At 37.7% G+C, this 18,801-nt stretch overlaps 3 protein-coding genes across 5 annotated transcripts in view; 2 read left to right on the plus strand and 1 right to left on the minus strand.

Annotated features, from left to right (window-relative positions):
* The first annotated feature begins 86 nt into the window (after positions 1-86).
* LOC146450557 (DNA repair protein RAD51 homolog A-like) lies at positions 87-7,074 on the plus strand. Its single transcript, XM_085100275.1, has 8 exons — positions 87-354; positions 1,394-1,649; positions 1,994-2,085; positions 2,427-2,521; positions 4,535-4,648; positions 4,876-5,005; positions 5,785-5,906; positions 6,131-7,074. The coding sequence occupies exons 1-8, from the start codon at positions 268-270 to the stop codon at positions 6,252-6,254; spliced, it is 1,020 nt and encodes a 339-aa protein (XP_084956401.1). The 5' UTR covers positions 87-267; the 3' UTR covers positions 6,255-7,074.
* A 593-nt stretch (positions 7,075-7,667) lies between these two features.
* LOC146450558 (lysosomal proton-coupled steroid conjugate and bile acid symporter SLC46A3-like) lies at positions 7,668-13,599 on the minus strand. 3 transcript variants are annotated; one of them, XM_085100272.1, is made up of 7 exons: positions 13,518-13,599; positions 11,913-12,226; positions 11,169-11,389; positions 9,856-10,503; positions 9,119-9,202; positions 8,270-8,441; positions 7,668-8,033 (listed from the first exon to the last, which is right to left on the minus strand). In XM_085100272.1, exons 2-7 carry the CDS (start codon positions 12,158-12,160, stop codon positions 7,958-7,960), a joined length of 1,449 nt encoding a protein of 482 aa, XP_084956398.1. In that variant the 5' UTR covers positions 12,161-12,226; positions 13,518-13,599; the 3' UTR covers positions 7,668-7,957. The 3 variants fall into 3 exon arrangements, with proteins under 3 accessions (XP_084956398.1, XP_084956399.1, XP_084956400.1); XM_085100273.1 differs by having other exon boundaries at positions 11,913-12,215; positions 13,518-13,596; XM_085100274.1 differs by lacking the exon at positions 7,668-8,033 and having other exon boundaries at positions 8,303-8,441; positions 9,119-9,180.
* A 62-nt stretch (positions 13,600-13,661) lies between these two features.
* The window catches only part of LOC146450559 (zinc finger FYVE domain-containing protein 26-like), a 31,530-nt gene continuing 26,390 nt past the window's right edge, over positions 13,662-18,801 (plus strand). The window contains exons 1-6 of the mRNA XM_085100276.1: positions 13,662-14,001; positions 14,668-14,752; positions 15,889-15,978; positions 16,633-17,358; positions 17,795-17,962; positions 18,680-18,768. Of these exons, the coding sequence (XP_084956402.1) occupies positions 13,790-14,001; positions 14,668-14,752; positions 15,889-15,978; positions 16,633-17,358; positions 17,795-17,962; positions 18,680-18,768 (1,370 nt within the window). The 5' untranslated portion in view covers positions 13,662-13,789. The remainder of the gene's footprint in view (positions 14,002-14,667; positions 14,753-15,888; positions 15,979-16,632; positions 17,359-17,794; positions 17,963-18,679; positions 18,769-18,801) is intronic.

Here is an 18,801-nt window from a genome sequence, read left to right on the forward strand (position 1 = left end):
CCGCTTATTGAGGCTTATTTTGGTGTATTTGAACATGTTTGAAATCAAGTCATGTGACTATTTCACCCAATACAATTTGTTTACCGTACATGACGCTATTTGGGTTCCCGCGTTGTTTCAAAATCTTTGGCATAAAGACAAGAAAGGTTTCTTTTGAAAATATCTGATTTGTCCCTTCGAAGTACCGAGGAAAGTCTTTTTATTAACTTTGATAGCAGGAAATTGCTTTCTCTATTTGTTGCGAGCATTATTTCCAGAGGAAAAATTATGCAGCGGGAAAGACAACAAGAACAAGTTGAGCATGACGCCTCGATGGAAGAAAACGCTGGGCCATTGATGATCAACAAACTCGAGGTAAATCTCAGCTGTATTAAAATCTTGACAGTAACATATGAGTCTGAATGGATGGTTTTGAAAACAATGCAAGGCTTTGATCGTGACTCTATTAAATCATTTTTTTAACTTGACCAGTTGAGAGTAGTCGCCAGTGAGCATGCTGACGCGTTAACTTTCTTACATAACCAATCTTTATAAGGGAAGTGTTCAAAACTACTATATATACTTGAACAGGACCCACCGAACCACAAAATAGATGGTGGTCTCTGCCTGTATGCCCCTTCCTCAACCTCAACACACGGTGTCTTCATTGCATAGCCACCCCTCTATCCAGCAGTAAAAAATGACAATGAGACTCAAAGTTCGCTTTTCTTATTTATCTACCAATACTGACCCTTGCTAGCTGAATATTTCTGTGTCAACTTAAATGTTAAAGCCGATAAAATTTTGTTGGTAATGTTCATGAGATAGGGAATGTCTTTGATCATCCCATTAATACCCTAGACAAGGTGGGTCCTAGATATATCTGAGCAAACTTGTTATGACCAGTTCCCAGACACACGCATACACAAGAAACGGAAGCCTTCTAAATTAGTCCTAACTTAGTCGTCGATCTCAATAATTGAGGCCTGTTCTGTATAGAAGCTAGCCTGGCAATAGTCATGGACTTGGACTTGCTGGAAAGCCAGCAGAGTTTTCAGGAACTCCCTGCGTGATCCCGTGTGCCTGATATGTATGTTTAATAACATGATATAGTATTGATTGATGGATCATTATTACTTACAATACTCTGATGAAAGTTGCTCAATCCAATCTGTATTTGAAATAGCTAGCATCTAAGCCTTGTAAGGGAGGTTTTCAGATTTATCTAGTACAGGCTTTAATAAAAACCCTAGCTAAGGTACCATGCGACAAGAAAAGTTTCTCACTAGATTTTTAAGAAACATACAAGTAGGAGTGATAATTTTTTTAGGGGTGGCTTGACTTGAGTTTTATTTGTTCTTAACTTCACAACTTTATCATTAATTTGACACAAACCTTGTTTCATTTACATTAGGAGCATGGGATAAGTGCAAATGATGTGAAAAAGCTACAAGAAGCAGGTTTCCACACGATTGAGTCCATAGCATATACACCCAAAAAAGCTCTGCTTGCTATCAAAGGAATCAGTGAAGCAAAAGCTGACAAAGTGCTCAACGAAGCTTCCAAACTGGTGCCTATGGGGTTCACTACTGCCACAGAATTCCACATGCGGCGATCAGAGTTGGTCATGATTACAACAGGCTCAAAAGAGTTAGATAAACTTATGCAAGGTAATGTTCATGAATATCCTCGCACAAGCACTCTTCCTAAAAATCACAATATTATTAATTGAAGCTGGTGGCTAGGCCGGGTATTTGGAGTAACATTATACATGTATCCTGATCTGAAGATCATTTAAAAAGAAAGTATTAATCAATTTATTGCATAATCCAGGGAGTCTATTAGTATCAATGTACTGTGGAAACTTGATTTGCAAGTTCATCTTTGAGCAAAATGAGTTCAAACTTTCCAAGGATAAAAGAGGCTTCAAGTTTCTGACTTTAACTTGGAAGAGAAGGGTAAACATGGTCACAGGTATTTTAGCTGCTCAATACAAATTGCTTTTTGTCTGCAGGTGGAATTGAGACAGGAAGCATAACAGAGATGTTTGGAGAGTTTCGTACTGGAAAAACACAACTCTGCCACACAATGGCAGTTACATGCCAGGTACAATGTGAATTCAAAGGCCTGTTCTCTACATTACAAGTAAATTAAAATACTTGAAGGTTTGGTATTAAAAAGTAAGAAAATACATGTAGAAAGGTGAGGTGTCTGAATAGCTTACAAGTCAACAAAGCCAGCCTCAGGAAACCATTTGGTTGGCTACTTCCTTTATACCCAAGGGGTTGAACAAATCCTGTCTGACCAAAGATTACAAATAAAAGTATCTTGACCATTCTTACTGTAATCTTGTCAGGTTTTTTCTTGGTTCAAGTTAACACAGTAATGCAAGATTGATAGTCTGTGACTTGCAGTTTCATGTGTCTTTTCTAACTGCCATTTTGTAGCTTCCCATTGACCATGGTGGAGCAGAAGGCAAATGTTTGTATATTGACACGGAAGGCACATTCAGACCTGAGAGATTGCTGGCTGTAGCAGAAAGGTAATTGCCCACTGCATACTTTACCAATAATGGCCAAATTGAAAGTGATACGTCGAGAGTGCTTTTTCAAATAAGTGCTGAAAGTGATTTCACATTGGTTTTGGTTTTGTTTTACTGCACTCTGTGATTGGTTGGCAAAGTGTACACCATTTTCTCAACCATTGGGAAGCCAAACCAAAACCAATCATTGTGGCTTGGTTGCATGCGTTTTCCATGCTTGACATCAGTTAATACGTGCTTTGAATTCTGCTCAAGATTCATTGCGCTGCTTACACCTCTCATCTGATTGGTTAGAGAAATTGCTTTGGTTTTTGCTTTTACGACGCTCAATTGAATTGGGCCTTATGACATCAATATGATGCAACAGACATTCCTGGTAACATGAATTTGTTCATACAGTGATGTTATAAGCTCCCAAATCATACATGTATTCAAGAGTTAGCCTGCGAGCAAGCTCTCTTGGGGGTGGGGGGCGGGAGGGGGAAAGAGGAGAGAGCTTGCAACGATGTCTCAGGAATTTTAATGCCACCCCCAATACTCCCCGCGGCTCCCTGCTGTCCTAGCTGTCAGAGTTTGGCCAATCAGCGCAAACCGGAAACAATAGCAAACGTAAACAAACATGTGAAAGGTACAATGTTATCAGATACACTTCGAAAGACGGGAATCCTTGCTGACAAAAACTATAGTTTCTCTGATCGAGTATGCCTACCGAGTGCCACAAAAATCAGAAAATTTAGTGAAGGATTTTACTTAATTGTGAGCACACTAAAAGCCGATCGACCAAAAGGTCGAGGTCACAAACGTCGTCCCAAGGGTCAAGCGAATCTTGCCGACTGCACTGCAGTGTCAACGCCACAAAACTACTGGACATAAAAAAAATGTCGAAAACTTGACACGGTCCGGCCAGGGAAAAAAGAAGCAGTGCAAGGAAATCAGAAGGATCTCAATTTTGCAGCCGGGTCTCCGAGAACGAGGACGCAATTCTCAATATCAACAATGTGGTTTCATTGGAACTCTCAACTCGTGTGAAATTTGTGATGTTGTGAACAAGTAGCAAAGCAGACGTGAGAGTGCCAGATCAAAAGGAAATCATTGCGCTTCTAAAGAACGTTGCCCTAAAAAACTGGCAGTTCGCTGTTAACGCCGTACCGAAGCACTCGGAATTGAGTCAATATATTCAGAAAGCTTTAATTTGTGGCGTAAGCTGAAAGATGTTTATATTTTTTATCGGCTGAGCCAAACACCTAACAAAAGCTTAAATTTGGCCGACCTTGACTCTCCATCTGAAATATCGGCAATCGAAGCGGCAGGCATCCCCATTCTTCTTGCTTCTGCGATCAAGTAATCGATAAAAATACTTTGCAATGGGCAAACAACTAACATTGTTTGATGCAAAAAAGTTGAAATATCAAACTTGTCCCAAATCTCGTAGGTAAAACTGCAAGAACATCGCTACTTTGAAGTAAAGCATTGGCAGCTTGACTTTGCTTGGGTTTTAATTCCAGAGAAAGCTTAAGTTATTTAGAGAAATTCTCGCAACCTTCACAAATAGAAACTCCGCCACCATTTTTGTGTTGTCAACACGACGCACACGAAGAGCAATGACGTTAGCACCAAATTCAATATCCACCAATCAGCATTTTGCGTTGAAAAATTCAACGCAGAAATGAAAATTCCTGAGACATCGTTGCAAGCTCTCTCCTCTTTCCCCCTCCCGCCCCCCACCCCCAAGAGAGATTGCTCGCAGGCTATTCAAGAGTGAGAAACTTTGAATACTCATTGAACAACCACTCTCACAACTCCTAGGGTAATTTTAAGTGTTTCCTACCAACAATAGCTTTGTGATGTCACAGATGTCCTACTACACTTCAAATAATGAGATTATCCAGACTGGTAATCATACCTTGCAGACTACCACACACTTACTACTGAATAAAAGTATTATCTGTCTTTCCCCTTGTGTGAAGGACATTAATTAAAACAAAAAATATGTTTCCATTGTTATTGATGCAGATATGGATTATCTGGACAGGAAGTGCTAGACAATGTGGCATATGCCAGAGCCTATAATTCAGACCATCAGTCACAACTCCTGCTACTTGCATCTGCTATGATGGTCGAGTCAAGGTATATACTGTTTCACATTGAAAGACTTTCTTTCATCCCTACTAGTATTTTTTTTCGGTGACCACTGGACCGTCAAACTCCTTTGTTTGGATGAACCCTCTTAAAGCTTTTTTTTTTAGATGTTCCCCCTTCATATTCCTCCAATATCTACCATTTATCTTTCTTTATCACAGCAATAATTCAACTGTTAATTTTTTTACTAACAAACTGACTTCCTGTCCTGTTAGATATGCCCTCATGATAGTTGACAGTGCCACAGCATTGTATCGTACAGACTACTCAGGGAGGGGAGAGCTGTCAGCCCGTCAGATGCACTTAGCACGATTTCTACGGACACTTCTTAAACTTGCAGATGAGGTTAGGCATTGGTGACAAATGACATTGGTGACTAATGTAGAACAAATTGAAAACAGGGTTTAACAATTTTGCTGACTTTATGCTAAGCCTTGAGTTTAGCTTATCAATCAATCAGCATTTTTATAAATCTTTATTGAGGAAGCCGACATCAAGCAAAGTGGTTTACAGAAGGGTCCTCAAAAAGAAAATTACAAAATAAAAGAAAAGAAATTCATGTGTAGCAAATATCAAGAAAACATAGCAAATAAGAGTAAATTGAGAAGAGAACAAGCTAAAAAATTGCACATGACTAAAAATAGGAACTATGAATTAAAATTTGGCTTTGGACAAGCCATGCTTAAATGCTGTTAAGGAGGACATTTGTCGTTAAGTAGGGAAATGTCCAAAGAATTCCAAAGATCAGCGCAGTAAAGTTTAGTGTAGTCCAATGTCCCCATCTCCAAGAGGCAAATGATTTACAGATATCATGCTTCGATCTGGTGTTGTTTAAATGATCAAAACTTTATAAGTAAAACAAGGATTTGGCACATACATTCCTTGTACACCTGTACTGAGACATCTAAGGCATATACATTAAAACTGACACAGCACATCCAAACAAATTCAGTAATTAGAATAAAGCATTGGAAAAAATACATTTATATACAGTACACTTACTATAAGTTTATACACATGGTTTGATGATTATGGACAAGTGACAGAAAGGCCAAAACATCATGACTATCATTTTGAATGGACTATCTCAATATTTTTAAATTTTATTTTATTTTCATGTTCAGTTTGGTGTAGCAGTGGTAATAACAAATCAAGTTGTGGCCCAAGTGGATGGAGCGTCCATGTTTCAAGCAGATCCTAAAAAGCCTATTGGTGGAAACATTATGGCCCATGCATCTACAACTAGGTAGGAAATATAACCATGCTTGTTCAGGCATGTAAAAGTGTTGTTGTTCTGCAGTAGGTTACAAGAGATGGGTCCCCTGGTCTGATACAGTAGTATGGTATTAATAATTAGCCAGCAATAATTAATGCATATATTAATTACAATTAGTGATGATAATGATGATGAGTACAATGTCAATGATTATGATGATCATTCAATGTACCTTGACACTGTTTCCTTTCCAGGTTGTATTTACGCAAAGGAAGAGGAGAAACAAGAATTTGTAAAATTTATGATTCTCCTTGCCTCCCAGAAGCAGAAGCCATGTTTGCCATAAATGCAGATGGAGTTGGTGATGCAAAAGAATAATACAAAATTTAACATGGACGCTAATATTTGGATCTTTCAGATGAATTAATGTCTGTCCAAAAGACATTTACAGTTGTGTAGATATAGAAAAGGTCATCTGAGCTACATTGTATCAATCACAGCCAGACCTATAATAACTGCATTTGATCATTGAGAGGCAAGTAGTAAGAGTAAATTGTATCAAATAGTTAAAAAGCTGCACTTTCTCTTGGTAAGTAACATTTAATTCAGTACAAAAATTAAAGGTGTATTCATCTCATAATACGAACCATAACTCATTTCCCCTTAAGTTGCAAGAGAGTAAAAACTCAAAGGAACTAGCCAGATTAAATTAAAACTGTGTTCACTGCAAACCTTTAATACTATTTCAGACTTTTTGGTTAGGTACACAACCTCTGCAAAACATTTGAAAAAAGCTGACAAGCCAATATGTTATTAAAACAATCTTGAATACTGTACTTATTTTAAATTCCAGGTCTTGCTGATAGTCTTGAAGGTTTTATGTGATATGGTGCATTTTTTTGTATTTTCTGGCAACCACTCCGTTTCTGTATTACTCCTGACAATTATAGAATTTGACCAGGTTAATTAATGTTTGTAATTACATCATAAGATTGTAACAATTTATTATCATTTGATATGAGTAGTGTTAGTATAACAAAAGCTTTATTAAATATACAATAACAGCATTTTTGTATCCTGTACATATTCATAACATAATTATACAAGTTGTAATTGCCAGCATTATGTACAATCATGTTTTCATCATAGCTATATTCAGTGTTTTCTGTATTATTATAAATAAAATTGTCAACAAACAGTTTTGTTTCTTAGTGTGTATAGTGTTTGATTGCAAACAGTGAAAATAATAAAACTTGAAACACAATGGTTTGAATTAGACAAAAAATGCTAAAATTTTCAGAATTGAGTGTTAACCAAAGTTTTTGTCTCCCTAGTTGAAAATAATTTTCCAAATTCAGATTTGTTTTGAGAGTGAAAGGTCCAATTCAAAAATTTAAACTTGTGGTCATCATCACAATTATTCCACGAGCGTGTGTTGGATATGAGATGATAGATAGCCAACAAGGTGCGTAGCGCCGAGTCGGCTATAATCATCTCATATCCAACAAGCGTGAGTGGAATAATTGTTTTATTAAAAACAATCGAGAAATGTTGCTAGATCTTACTGATTTTGCTTTGCAAGAACAACCAGAAGACAATTTAATGGTCGCTATTTCTTGGGCATAGTATAATGGCTCATATACCATGGCTGCTAAGCCAATCAAATCCCTGGAATTGCATTATACAATGATCCAGTTTTTAATAATTAATTATGTCACCTAAGGGATTTGACTGAAAAATGTCCAAAATTCATATATTGACAAGAACACTACTTAGGAGTGTTGGACTGCATTATATTTTTTTTATGGAAATGACATCACTGCATGATAAGTTGAGTTCTAACAAATGTTTGGTTGTATCAACAGAGTTAACAACTGAAGGTAATTTTGGCCACCGTAAAGAGATTTGAGTGCTGACATTTCAAGCATTAACCCATCACCATCTGGAGCAAATCACTCTCAAATTACCTTCTCAACCCTGTTGATAAAACAAACATAAATTTTGTTTCCACTCCACAGTTTCTTTAGAAACTAACCCCCTTTGCCAACGAGTTGAATTCTGTTTTTGCTACATAAAGAGTGTTATGAAACTGGATTTTCATTCTCAAGAAGTGGTGGGAATTCCTTGCGTTTTCCAGGTTTATGGCATTGGATAATCCTATAAAAACATCAAGAAAAAGAAAATGAATATCATCCAATACAGTACACAAGTTAACCAACTGTCTGCATACTGTGAAAGATAATGTAGAGTTAAAGTTCTTGTCTATAGAACAATGCAACAGTACAGAGACTAACTTCTTTCCAAATCACAAACAAAAGTTGTTCAGTCATTTTCACAAGTATGTAGTTGCCAGCCATAATAGCCAGTTGCATACAATTATCTAATGTACTCACCCAATAAGAATCATAGGAATCAACAGCAGGCCGGCATTGATGAAGAATGTAATGCCACCAGCAAATTCTCCACTGAGTGTTGTTACAGTCCATGTGTACAGAGGGTTGAAGATCAGCTGACTGCTAAAATTACACAGGCTTTCTAGAGATGCCAAAATGGCAAACAGAGCACCTGAAAAACATCAAAATAATATAGACTGAGAAAAGAAAAAAACATCATAAATTAAAGATTAATCAAAGAACAGCTGAAAGTGCATCAGGGTTTGGAGAAACTAGCTCCACAACCAATTAATTGCAGCTACCAATGATAGCACAGTGTATCAAGATTCATAAAAGTTCAAGTTTTCTTTTTGACAAAGTTATACAAAAAGGCTTAAATATGCCAATTAAATAATGCATACAAGTATGTACTCAAGCCTGTCTGACCAATGCAGATACTTTCATTCAACTTTCAAATTAACGAGACCAGTCTTTTCAGTTATTAATATGTGCTAAAGTTCAATTAACTCATCAACGGTAATATTAGAACAATGAGCCCAATGGATTGCATTAATTTTGCTTTTATGGGGTCATTGACTGATTGATAGACTGGTTGTTTGAGTGACTTAAAAATAAATTGATTTACCAACTGAATAATTGATCTATTGATTGATTGATTGATTGATTGATTGATTGATTGATTGATTGATTGATTGATTGATTGATTGATTGATTGGCTGGCTGGTTGACTGGCTGATGATGTACAGACTGATTACTTCACAGATTGATCAATGGATAAGATTGATTGGCTGATTTTAAAATGATTGATTGGTTGCCAATCGGTTGATTGATTGATTGACAGTACCATACCTTGCTCCTCTTTGTTTACTAGTCTGGACATTTCTGCTCTGATGCAGGGCTGTGGAATCCCACTAAAGAAACCAAGCACAGTGGCTGCAAAATCAAACTCAAATTATGGCCAATCAAAGCAGGCTAATGTTAATACAATCCTTGAAGACCCAAGGGGCAGACAAGGCAATGAACTGTTGAATTGTTCCCACCTGTTTTGATTTCCACCCCTGGGTCTCCGACAATGATGGATTGGCTTAAGGTAATAAGGGCATAGATTTCTCATATATTATCTAGATTAAAAATTCACATTATCTAGATCATAAACATGTATGGTTAACTCCAAAAGAATGCTGGACAACTGCAGGGGACTAAATAAAATATTTATAATTATAACTGGTAAAGAAGCCTTGACTGTGCTCTGTTCTGTTGTAAGGCACACACAGGAAGCAGCTAGAGTACCGAAGAAGACTAGTGTAGTGGGAAACATGAGACGTGTAGTCGAGTGTTTCCCTACTTCTTGAGTGCTAGATAGCCGCTTCCCAAGTGCTTTACAACAAAACAGGGCACAGTCGAGGCTCTTTATTTGTTTTATGATAAAGAATCCTTTAAATTTTCCCACTCATTTGCCCTTACTTTTCCAAACAAACTTTATTTTCCAAAAAAAAATTATATTAAATGAAAACAACACATAAAATAATCAAGAATGACAGTAAATACATAGTAAAAGGTTTTGAAAACTCACACATGAAACTTACCAAGAAACATTTCCAGTGTGTTCCTGGAGAATCCAATCATCACTAATGTTGCTGTGAGGAAGAAAACTCCAAGCTGAATGGCACCAAAATTGGAGATTCCTAACCAAGAACATAATGAAATTCCTACAACAGCTCCAACAGCCTTTGACAAAAGCATTGTCCCTGAAAAATATCCTATAGTGGATTCTTCCCAGCACAGTGGGGCATTTTTACCGTAAAGAACTAACAATGTTAGAACCACAAATGACGCTAAATACACAAGAACAGCACAGATCAGAAGGCTAGACAGCACCCAACGTCCAACTCTCTTACGACTGTAAACCAAAAAAATTGGCTTGATGCTATCGCAGGAACAGACGGCATTGTTTTGCTTTAGTTCTGCCGACAATGATTCGGGCAGAAAAATAACAACATATAGCAGATTGAGTAGATGCACTGTCAATATCACCAGATACACATATTCATAGCCATAGTTCTTGATCCATAAACCACTACTAAACTGGACTACTGTTCCGCAGATGAAGGTGATGGCTTCCAGTATACCAAGTTTCAATGCTCTGGAGTCAGGTTTACATGTGTCAGCAACATAAGCTAGAATAGCTAGCGTGACAGTTGGGTAATACCCACTCAGACCTGCCATGCCACTTGCTAGTAACAAGAAAAGAAAAAAAAATGTAAAGCTTTTTCACTAGCATTGAAAACTTTAACTTTATTTTCTTTTACCGAAAGGCGTAATTTTTACACTCTGGCTATTAGTAAGAACTCGCTGACAGCTAATAAACAATTTATCATTTATTTACTTTCTGATGGTGAACTGTGTGCGGAACTGAAAGATGAAGTTTAGTTAATGTGGGTAATCTCTATTTAATAAAACCGTAATGACAAAATGTTGCCATTGCATTGATACATGTAAATTGACCATCTCTGAGTGAATTAACTTACACTTCTTGTAATTTACAAAACAATAACAGTACTAGAAAATATCTAAACGAAGGTTTTAGCCAGAATGGTGTACAGGCTTTCCTATGCCTGGACGCCCGGTTTTGGAAAAAAGGTTGTCAAAAATTCACCTGGCTAGTAATCTTTTAAAAGTTTGAAACAGAAGATATGACTCTTAGATGCCCAATTTCTAACTTTGGCTATAAACAAAGGCTTATTATATAAGGTTTTTGGTCTAAAGTACACAGCCCTGAGAACCTCTTTGCTTAAAAGTATAGTCTTCAATTTGTACAGAAATTAGACAAGTCAGATCTACAGCTGTATTTGCTGTAACTAAACATTAGTTCTTGAAGGAGTATTTGCCATGTACGTACCAATCATAAAGATATAAATTGGAAGTTTCCAATAGATTGCAACTAGAATTATCAAAGAAGCCAAAGAACTGCCAATGGATGCGACTACCAAAGGTCCCTTGCGTCCCCTCTTATCAGACCAAACACCAAGGAAGCAAGCAGTAAGCATTGCAGGAACAGTCAGAGCTACGTTGAACAACAGGATGTAGTGTGAAGCTTTCTTGTGTACCTTTTGGTCCGTACTGCAGAGGAACAATTATTATTGAAAGCTATTCATTTTAATTTTTTTTTGTTTTTTACACCTAAACCAAGAACTGAGAGAACATGAAATTTGCAATGTTATACATTAATTTAAACAAAATTGCCCAAAAAACCCTGACAGAGTCTCAATAGAGTCTTTGTAGAAATGACAGGTAGCCTGGTCTGTTTTAGAACTCTGACTAATATAATTATGACTCAATTAAACTAAGTTGGTGCACCAAGTTTGGTGACTGTACCATAATAGAGCTATTCTTGCATTGTGCAGTTTCAGCTTGCAAATGCTATCCAATACAGGGGTCCAATGGAACCTGGGGGACAGAGCACCTCTTGGAAATAATTTGTGGTGACTTGTACCACCCAGTTCAATAAACCCTGACTCTAGTTGGCAGCCATGTGTCTCGGAAGATGTGTCATGGAGCACATCCTGGAGTGGCTATATAGTCCCAGTTTATTTCATCCAGTAAAGACTACTGAAAGGGCCCCTACTCAGTGATCTGTCCTCACCTGTATTCAGAGCTGTTTTTGTAATAAGGATTACAGACAGTATCATTTTCATTTGTCTCAGTTACTCCTAGTTCTTCCCTGGCCTTGTGGTATAGATACTGTTGAATAACTGGAATTTCTAAAAGAATTCCACTGGCATACAGAAATATTATAATTTCCACTGTCAGGAATCTGTGAGGGTTATTCATCCATGATGTTGGTGGATTGTTACTGCTCTTTCTTCTCGTGCTTGAACTATCAGATTCCATTGTACATGTACATCTACTAAAATCCAAGCGCTAGTTAGCATAAGCCAGTTAAGATCTAAAAACAAACTAAAAGGGAAAATCAGGGCAACATTCAGAGCAAGAAATAATATGCAGAAAAAAACACATACATGCAAGTCAATAGTATCCACAAAGAAATGAACTCAGCCCTCACCTTCCTTACAAGTAATGCCTATTCTTCAGAGAATATAATAATAATTATCATTGAGATAGGATCTCTGAACTTCTCTTTTCAGGGATAGCAAATGGTAAATTTAAGACTTCACTGACTTCACGACAATCTGCAAGCCCCTGACTTGACTTTCTTAGTCTTGCAAAATAAATTAGGACTCCAAAGCAGCTTCATGAAACAATTTGTGACTATGAAATTGTTATGAGAGATCAAACTTTTTGAAAGACACAGCCATTGTCCTTATTTTCCCATGCCAATTACTCTCCCACATCCCTACCCCTTCCTGGACAGCACCCTCCACTTACACTCATGCTTTTATTAAAATAAAAGAGTCAAATAATGCATTCACTGCCAATCTCGTACCCAGAGTCTTCAGGCTTTTTGGTCAGCGGGGCAACGCCGGGAAGACTCTGGGGACATCGAAAAAATTCAATTTTTTTGATTGGCTGTTCCGTAACGGTTTCCATTGTTTTACCGCAGAAATCCTGCGGTAATAAAATTCGATGTCCCCAGAGTCTTCCCGGCGTTGCCCCGCTGACCATAAAGCCTGAAGACTCTGGGTACGAGATTGATTCACTGCTATTTCTTCACCTTTCAATCATCCTACAAATACCAATCTCTTTCTGTTTCCTGGCAATTATTAATAATATTATTATTCATCCCAAATCTTTCTCCTCAGCCCAGTCCCCAGCTTTCACACCCCTTCCACGAATCATGTAGAACAGGCAAGTCAAATATATTTATTTCCCATTGTATTTACACCTTTTCTCGGATTAGCCACTGGACGTCTACTCGCCTAAACACTGTCGGGAAACAGTGCTTACTCTTTGGTTTCTTCTTTCAGTTTCACTTGACCACCACATGTAACTCAGGGCACAACAGTTGGGCTGGTATTACACTTCTTTTAGCAAAATACTTAAGTTCCCTCTGCAGGAATTTAACGCTGGAAATTTACAAGTGAATCAATATTGCATTTCTAACACTGGATCCGAGCAAAATGAGCTATTAAAGTAGCGTGACTTAGCGGCGAATCATGTTTGGTGATAGTTGAATGTACAAGTGCTGATTTTTAACACCGGAATTGCGCTTGGGAAATTATTTTAATAAAATACAGCTGAGACCTTAACATTAAAACTTGAAAAAAATGTTGGCTCACTCCTCACTCACCTTCCATGGAATTACGACAAGGTTTCAAGTGAAAAGAAATCCATATGATTATGGACGCAGTTGACCAGGGACTCTGTAGGTTGCGTGACAGTGACACTTGCATGACGTAGTTGGAAATCGGCTCTCACTCGTTCCCAGTCACGTGTGAGTCAAATGACACACAAAACATCAAGATGGCGGATGAGTGTCGATATTTGACTTGGATAATTAAAATGCATCTGTCTAGGTTGATGTTTCACTGGAAACCAACAATGTAAAGCTCAGAAGCCATCATGAATGATCAAGCATTGGTTACACATCCGTTTGATCGGGAAGAGGAAGTATCTCTTGAACAACTGTTCAGATCTTTCTGTAATCATCTGACTCTGGGTCAATGGGAATTGACGCGTGTGTGTCTACAAGGGTTATTTAAGAAACGACATCAGCTAAAAAAGCCTCTGAAGGAGATTCTGAGGGCGATAGTCGACCAACCGCATCATGCAAGGTGAACACATGAACTTTTTTGCGTGGAGTAGGCAGCTGGCCAATTGGGTTATGTGATATGATCTACTAAGATTTCACAGCTGATTTTTATTATTATTATTGTTATTATTATTATTATTATTATTATTATTATTATTATTATTAATCTCATTTATTGGACACTTGAATCAGAAAGCAAAACTAGGCTAGATTGCAGAATACGTGGCCCAACACTGTTCCTCCAGTCGATGGTGACAGCAGGACTGAACGACTGGCAGTTGTACTAACTTAGATTAAAATTATTTATTGACTACTGGACTGGGGTACTGAAGGAACTCGAGTTATACTAACCAAGACTAAAGAATTCATCGACTACTGGACTGCAGGACTGCAGTAGCAGTAGATCAGTGCGGCCCCTTTGTAATGGGCTTTGTATTCTGCAATTTCCCTTACATTGACAAGCAAAGCATGTTGTAGTATCATTCAGTGCAAAACATAAAAAGTGTCTTTTATCACCAGTTTACAGAGGCCGACCTGTACATTTCCAAATAGCTATTTAGGCCCAACCTAACCTTTGGGCTTAATCCTTAGAATTAAACCAAATTTTCTTCACACCATTTGTTTATTATGGTATAACATGTACTCAGTCCTGTTTATTATGGTCTAATATTCTGTGATGTTATTTCAGTTCTGGATCCCAGTCTGTTCCTTCTCCATTTCATTTATCATGGCTTTGCTTGGTGGAATATTTGGATTTATTCACTGATGAAGAGGTCAGTATATATACATATAAGGCATGTGTTATTTAATTTGGTGATGTTCTTACTCCAAACAAGATTCACTTTTGTCAGTGTCAAATGCAAACTGCAAACTGAAAACTGAATCTTAAGCCTGATTATTGTTTAGGTTAAATTTTATCAGGACTGGTATAAGGCCTGATCTTCCAGTCTGCAGTCTCAATTTCACTGAATTTCAATTTCAATTTATTATTATTTCCAACAAATATACCAAGACAATTTACACAACCCACGTATAGCATTAGCTAATCTTGGCGGGTATTAGTAATAGACAAAAATTAAGACTACAACATTGCTACAATATCGGCACTACAATGTAAGACTGTGACATGCAATGAAACACATAGCTGTAAGGTACAAATTATAATAATTATTAGTAATAAACAAAAATTAAGTATTAAAGCTAAAAGACTACAGTATTGCTACAGAATCACTACAACATGAGATATTGTAACTGAGAAATCTACATGATTGTTTGCAATGGTTTAGCGGGACAAACGTCAAGATAGATGAATCATTTGTATACTTATGTTTCAGATTACTATGATAATCATAACATTTCACAGTAATTACTGAATAAATTAATTTTGTTGAAAATGCAGCTGAGCTTCTTTGGAGACCATTTCTATAAGTTACGGTAAACTGTTGCTTATAAGCCCCCCTCCCCCCCCCCCCACCTCGGTTATAGGCCCATATACCTGTAAACCAAAAACTACGTCCAATTTTATGCCCCCCCCCCCTCCGATATAAGCCCCCCTCTAGTTTCATTCGTGTTGTTAGTTGTAATCTTGTTCTAAATATTGACGTTTTAAAGCTCAATTAAAAACCAGTAAATTAAAAAGTTAACATATTTTGATCAACACTGCCATAGCTCGTTTCGAAACGTTTGTTTTATTCCAGTTATAACCCCCACCCCCTGATATAAGCCTCTCCATTTATAAGCCCGTCTAAAACCCATTGCAATGATGTAAAAGCCCAGGGCTTATAAGTGACAGTTTACAGTATTCAGAATAATTGAACATTGACACCCCCCCCCCCCCACCCCCACAAAAAATCTTTCACAGACATTCTTCTTTGCATGTTAACATATTTTGTGAATAACCTTGTCACAGGATCAGATTCCAGAGCAGATTGTAAAGAAAGTAGAATTTGGGCTTCTACTCTACCTCGCTTGTCAGAATGCTCCTCAGAACATAATACAGGTAAACTTCCAGATATTTCAAATTTCATGTATTTTTATTATTTAATTTTATTCCCTGACAGGTTTTACTTGATTGGCTGTTTTCAGGGTTGTAGCAAATCTCCACAAGGAAATAGCCTTGAACCCCAGTGGGGTGGGGTGGGGTGTGGTGGGGTGGGGTGGGAGGCATACTCAGGTATATTAGTGATACCAAAAAGGTCCTGTTAGGCTAAAACTTGACTTAAGTCTATCGGCCCAGACCATTACGACCCATTACCCAAAAAGTCCCTTCTTCTCTACATAAGGCCGAAAAAAGAAAGGTCTCTCCCAAGATCTTTCCACCCTTAACACATCAACAGAAAATTTTTAATCCAAAGGTCTTTGTACCTCCCTCTACCTGTTACTAAGACCCTCCCCTCCCCCGACCTCTGACAGCTTTAATTGACATTTTTGTCTTTCCAATCTTTGAGTTTTCAGCCATCTTCATTGTAGTTAGTAATCATAGCTCAAGTGTTTCATTTTTGATGGCAGTGAGTAATAACAGACTGGCACATTTCCTCCCCCCCCCACCCCCCCTTGGGGCCACGGAAATAAGTCAAGAGCAATAACAGAAAACAGCATCTTTAGAAATCCCAAACTATTGATTCAACTGACATTTATTTCTTTTTAACAACAGGATATAGACGACTACCACAGTCAGATTGTTTACAGAGACCCTGATCTGTTTGCCTCAGGAGTTTCTGACCTTCCTTCCTCAACACTGTCCTTCTTGAAACAACTTCTTTCTGATAGCCCTCAGTTTGGACGAGCTGTTGTCAATGACCTCACCTCTAAAGGAAAGGGGTTTCTAAAAAACAACCAGTTATTACAACAACTTTATTTGGATGTCATTGGTGAGCAGTTGAAAGCATTAGATGGACAGGCTGGGGAGACATGTACTTACACTACCCAACTCAATACTGAGGAAAGCACTCAAGATTCTGAAGCCAAGTGCTATAAACTTATTTATCAAATGCTCTCATATATGAACCCCACTCCTGAGATGTTCAGCTTATCCGAACGTCTAGACGAACTGTTCAAAGATTTGATAAACCGGATAAACAGACATGAACACAGCTGTCTTGACAAGGGAACTTTATATTCCTGCCTCCTCAGTCAGCCCACTACTTACTTGATTGAAAAGTTCTGCAGCATTGAAAACCAGATGCGATTTTTGGTGGAGGGCCACCCTAAATTACCTTTGTCCAGATCTGCTGTACAGGGATTTGGACAGCAAAGCTTACCTGTTGGCTCTTTTGTTCAAGTATGTTACACTCAGTCCTTTATGGAGACCAGGAAGAGTGCTTGGCAGTATTTGTTTTTTCACGCACTGGAAGAGAACCATATCTTGGAAAATATAGTGGTGAGATTTGTGACCAAGTGGCAATGTTGGTATTTATTAACCAGGGTAGAATGTAACCCACGCTTTCCTGTTTGTCAATGGTTTGATCCCCAGCTGCCTGGGACAAAGTTACAGTCTGTTGTCTGTTGTATGCAATACATACATGTAGGCTTGTTTTGTGTACATTAAATCAAAAAGTTCTTGTAACACATAAAATGTTATCTAATAGGATTTTGAAAACCCCATGTCAAACTGTTGGTTGAACAATGAGAGCACGTGATGTTTGCATGGCATGACCAGCAAACACTACTAATGCTGGGTACGACAGTTGTAAAAAAAAACAAAAAACTTGTACAATCTTAATTGACTTTAAAAAAATAACATTCTACCTAATGTTCCAAACCAGCTATTCTATAAAGCAGTTAATATGTGATTCACTTAACATTGTATTTTCCAGGAAACAGCTCTGGTGTTTGTTAAGGAAGGTGACTTTGGTTGCTTGACACAGCTACTTTCTTCAGAGGAGTTCTCCAGGCTCAAGCCACTTGTTCTTCTCTTGGGTTGGCCCTACTGCTACAGTTGTGAAAATGCCAAGAATCTTCTGGATGCCCTCTGGAATCCTTCTGTAAGATCCTCTCATTTTTAACCATTTGACTTACGCATGTCCGTACAGCTCTACACAGTTGCAGCATTTCCAAACTGCAGTCAAAAAAACATTAGGGACAAATGTATTTAATATTAAAAACACCTTAGGAAAACTGATAAGATTGAAGAATTATTTTGTAATCTCTGTGGATTCTCTGAATTGTTTGGTTTTCCAGCTAATTTAAAACACCTTGGTGCACCCTAAACTCAAGACTCTATTTCAGAAAAAAAAAACACATCTCTGTATTTTGTAGCATATCTACAGCTTAATACACTAGTACTCTCAGTTATGCATAAAATGACGAGGAATGAACAGACAGACAGACAAACAGATATGCAGACAGGCAGAGAGACTCATTACCAACAAGCGAGCAGAATGTCAGTGTTGGTTTGTTTTCTTGTGTAAATCTCATCTGTAAGTAATGTTCCACGATTCAAAATACTATTCCTCCACATTGACTGTGTTTAGATTTTCGTAGACATGGCTGTTATGAGAAGATGGTATTACATCGACACCCCTTTCCCTTGGTGGATGGTATTGCTACTACTAGCTATTACTATAACTATTGTAAGGATTTTTTGGGTGAATGAAGACTGGTTGGATTAATCATAATTTATCCATCTGTAGATTTACCTGTCATAGGGAAATGTGTTATATATCAATGTCTTGAGATTATTTGATTTTGTGCATTTGTAGGACAAGGCAGCTCACCCATTACTGTACCAGGCCTGCCAGAAGCTGGCTTATCAAGTCCAGTTGGTTCAGTGGTGTACAGAGAAAGCACGGTAAAATGATATAACAGGGCTGTAATGATTATT

Source organism: Pavona decussata, unplaced genomic scaffold (assembly GCF_977016875.1).
Source record: "Pavona decussata unplaced genomic scaffold, jaPavDecu1.1 SCAFFOLD_441, whole genome shotgun sequence".
In the NCBI taxonomy this organism is placed as follows: Eukaryota; Metazoa; Cnidaria; class Anthozoa; order Scleractinia; family Agariciidae; genus Pavona; species Pavona decussata.

Bases quoted from the DNA above. Each gene is read 5' to 3' on its own strand.
- LOC146450557 (XM_085100275.1), top strand. From the start codon at position 268: ATGCAGCGGGAAAGACAACAAGAACAAGTTGAGCATGACGCCTCGATG. The intron at 1,650-1,993 runs GTAATGTTCATG...TTTTGTCTGCAG, and splicing joins GTTAGATAAACTTATGCAAG to GTGGAATTGAGACAGGAAGC. The intron at 2,086-2,426 runs GTACAATGTGAA...GCCATTTTGTAG, and splicing joins CAATGGCAGTTACATGCCAG to CTTCCCATTGACCATGGTGG.
- LOC146450558 (XM_085100272.1), bottom strand. From the start codon at position 12,160: ATGGAATCTGATAGTTCAAGCACGAGAAGAAAGAGCAGTAACAATCCA. The intron at 10,504-11,168 runs GTACGTACATGG...TCTTGTTACTAG, and splicing joins AATTTATATCTTTATGATTG to CAAGTGGCATGGCAGGTCTG. The intron at 8,442-9,118 runs GTATGGTACTGT...GATGTTTTTCAG, and splicing joins AGTAAACAAAGAGGAGCAAG to GTGCTCTGTTTGCCATTTTG.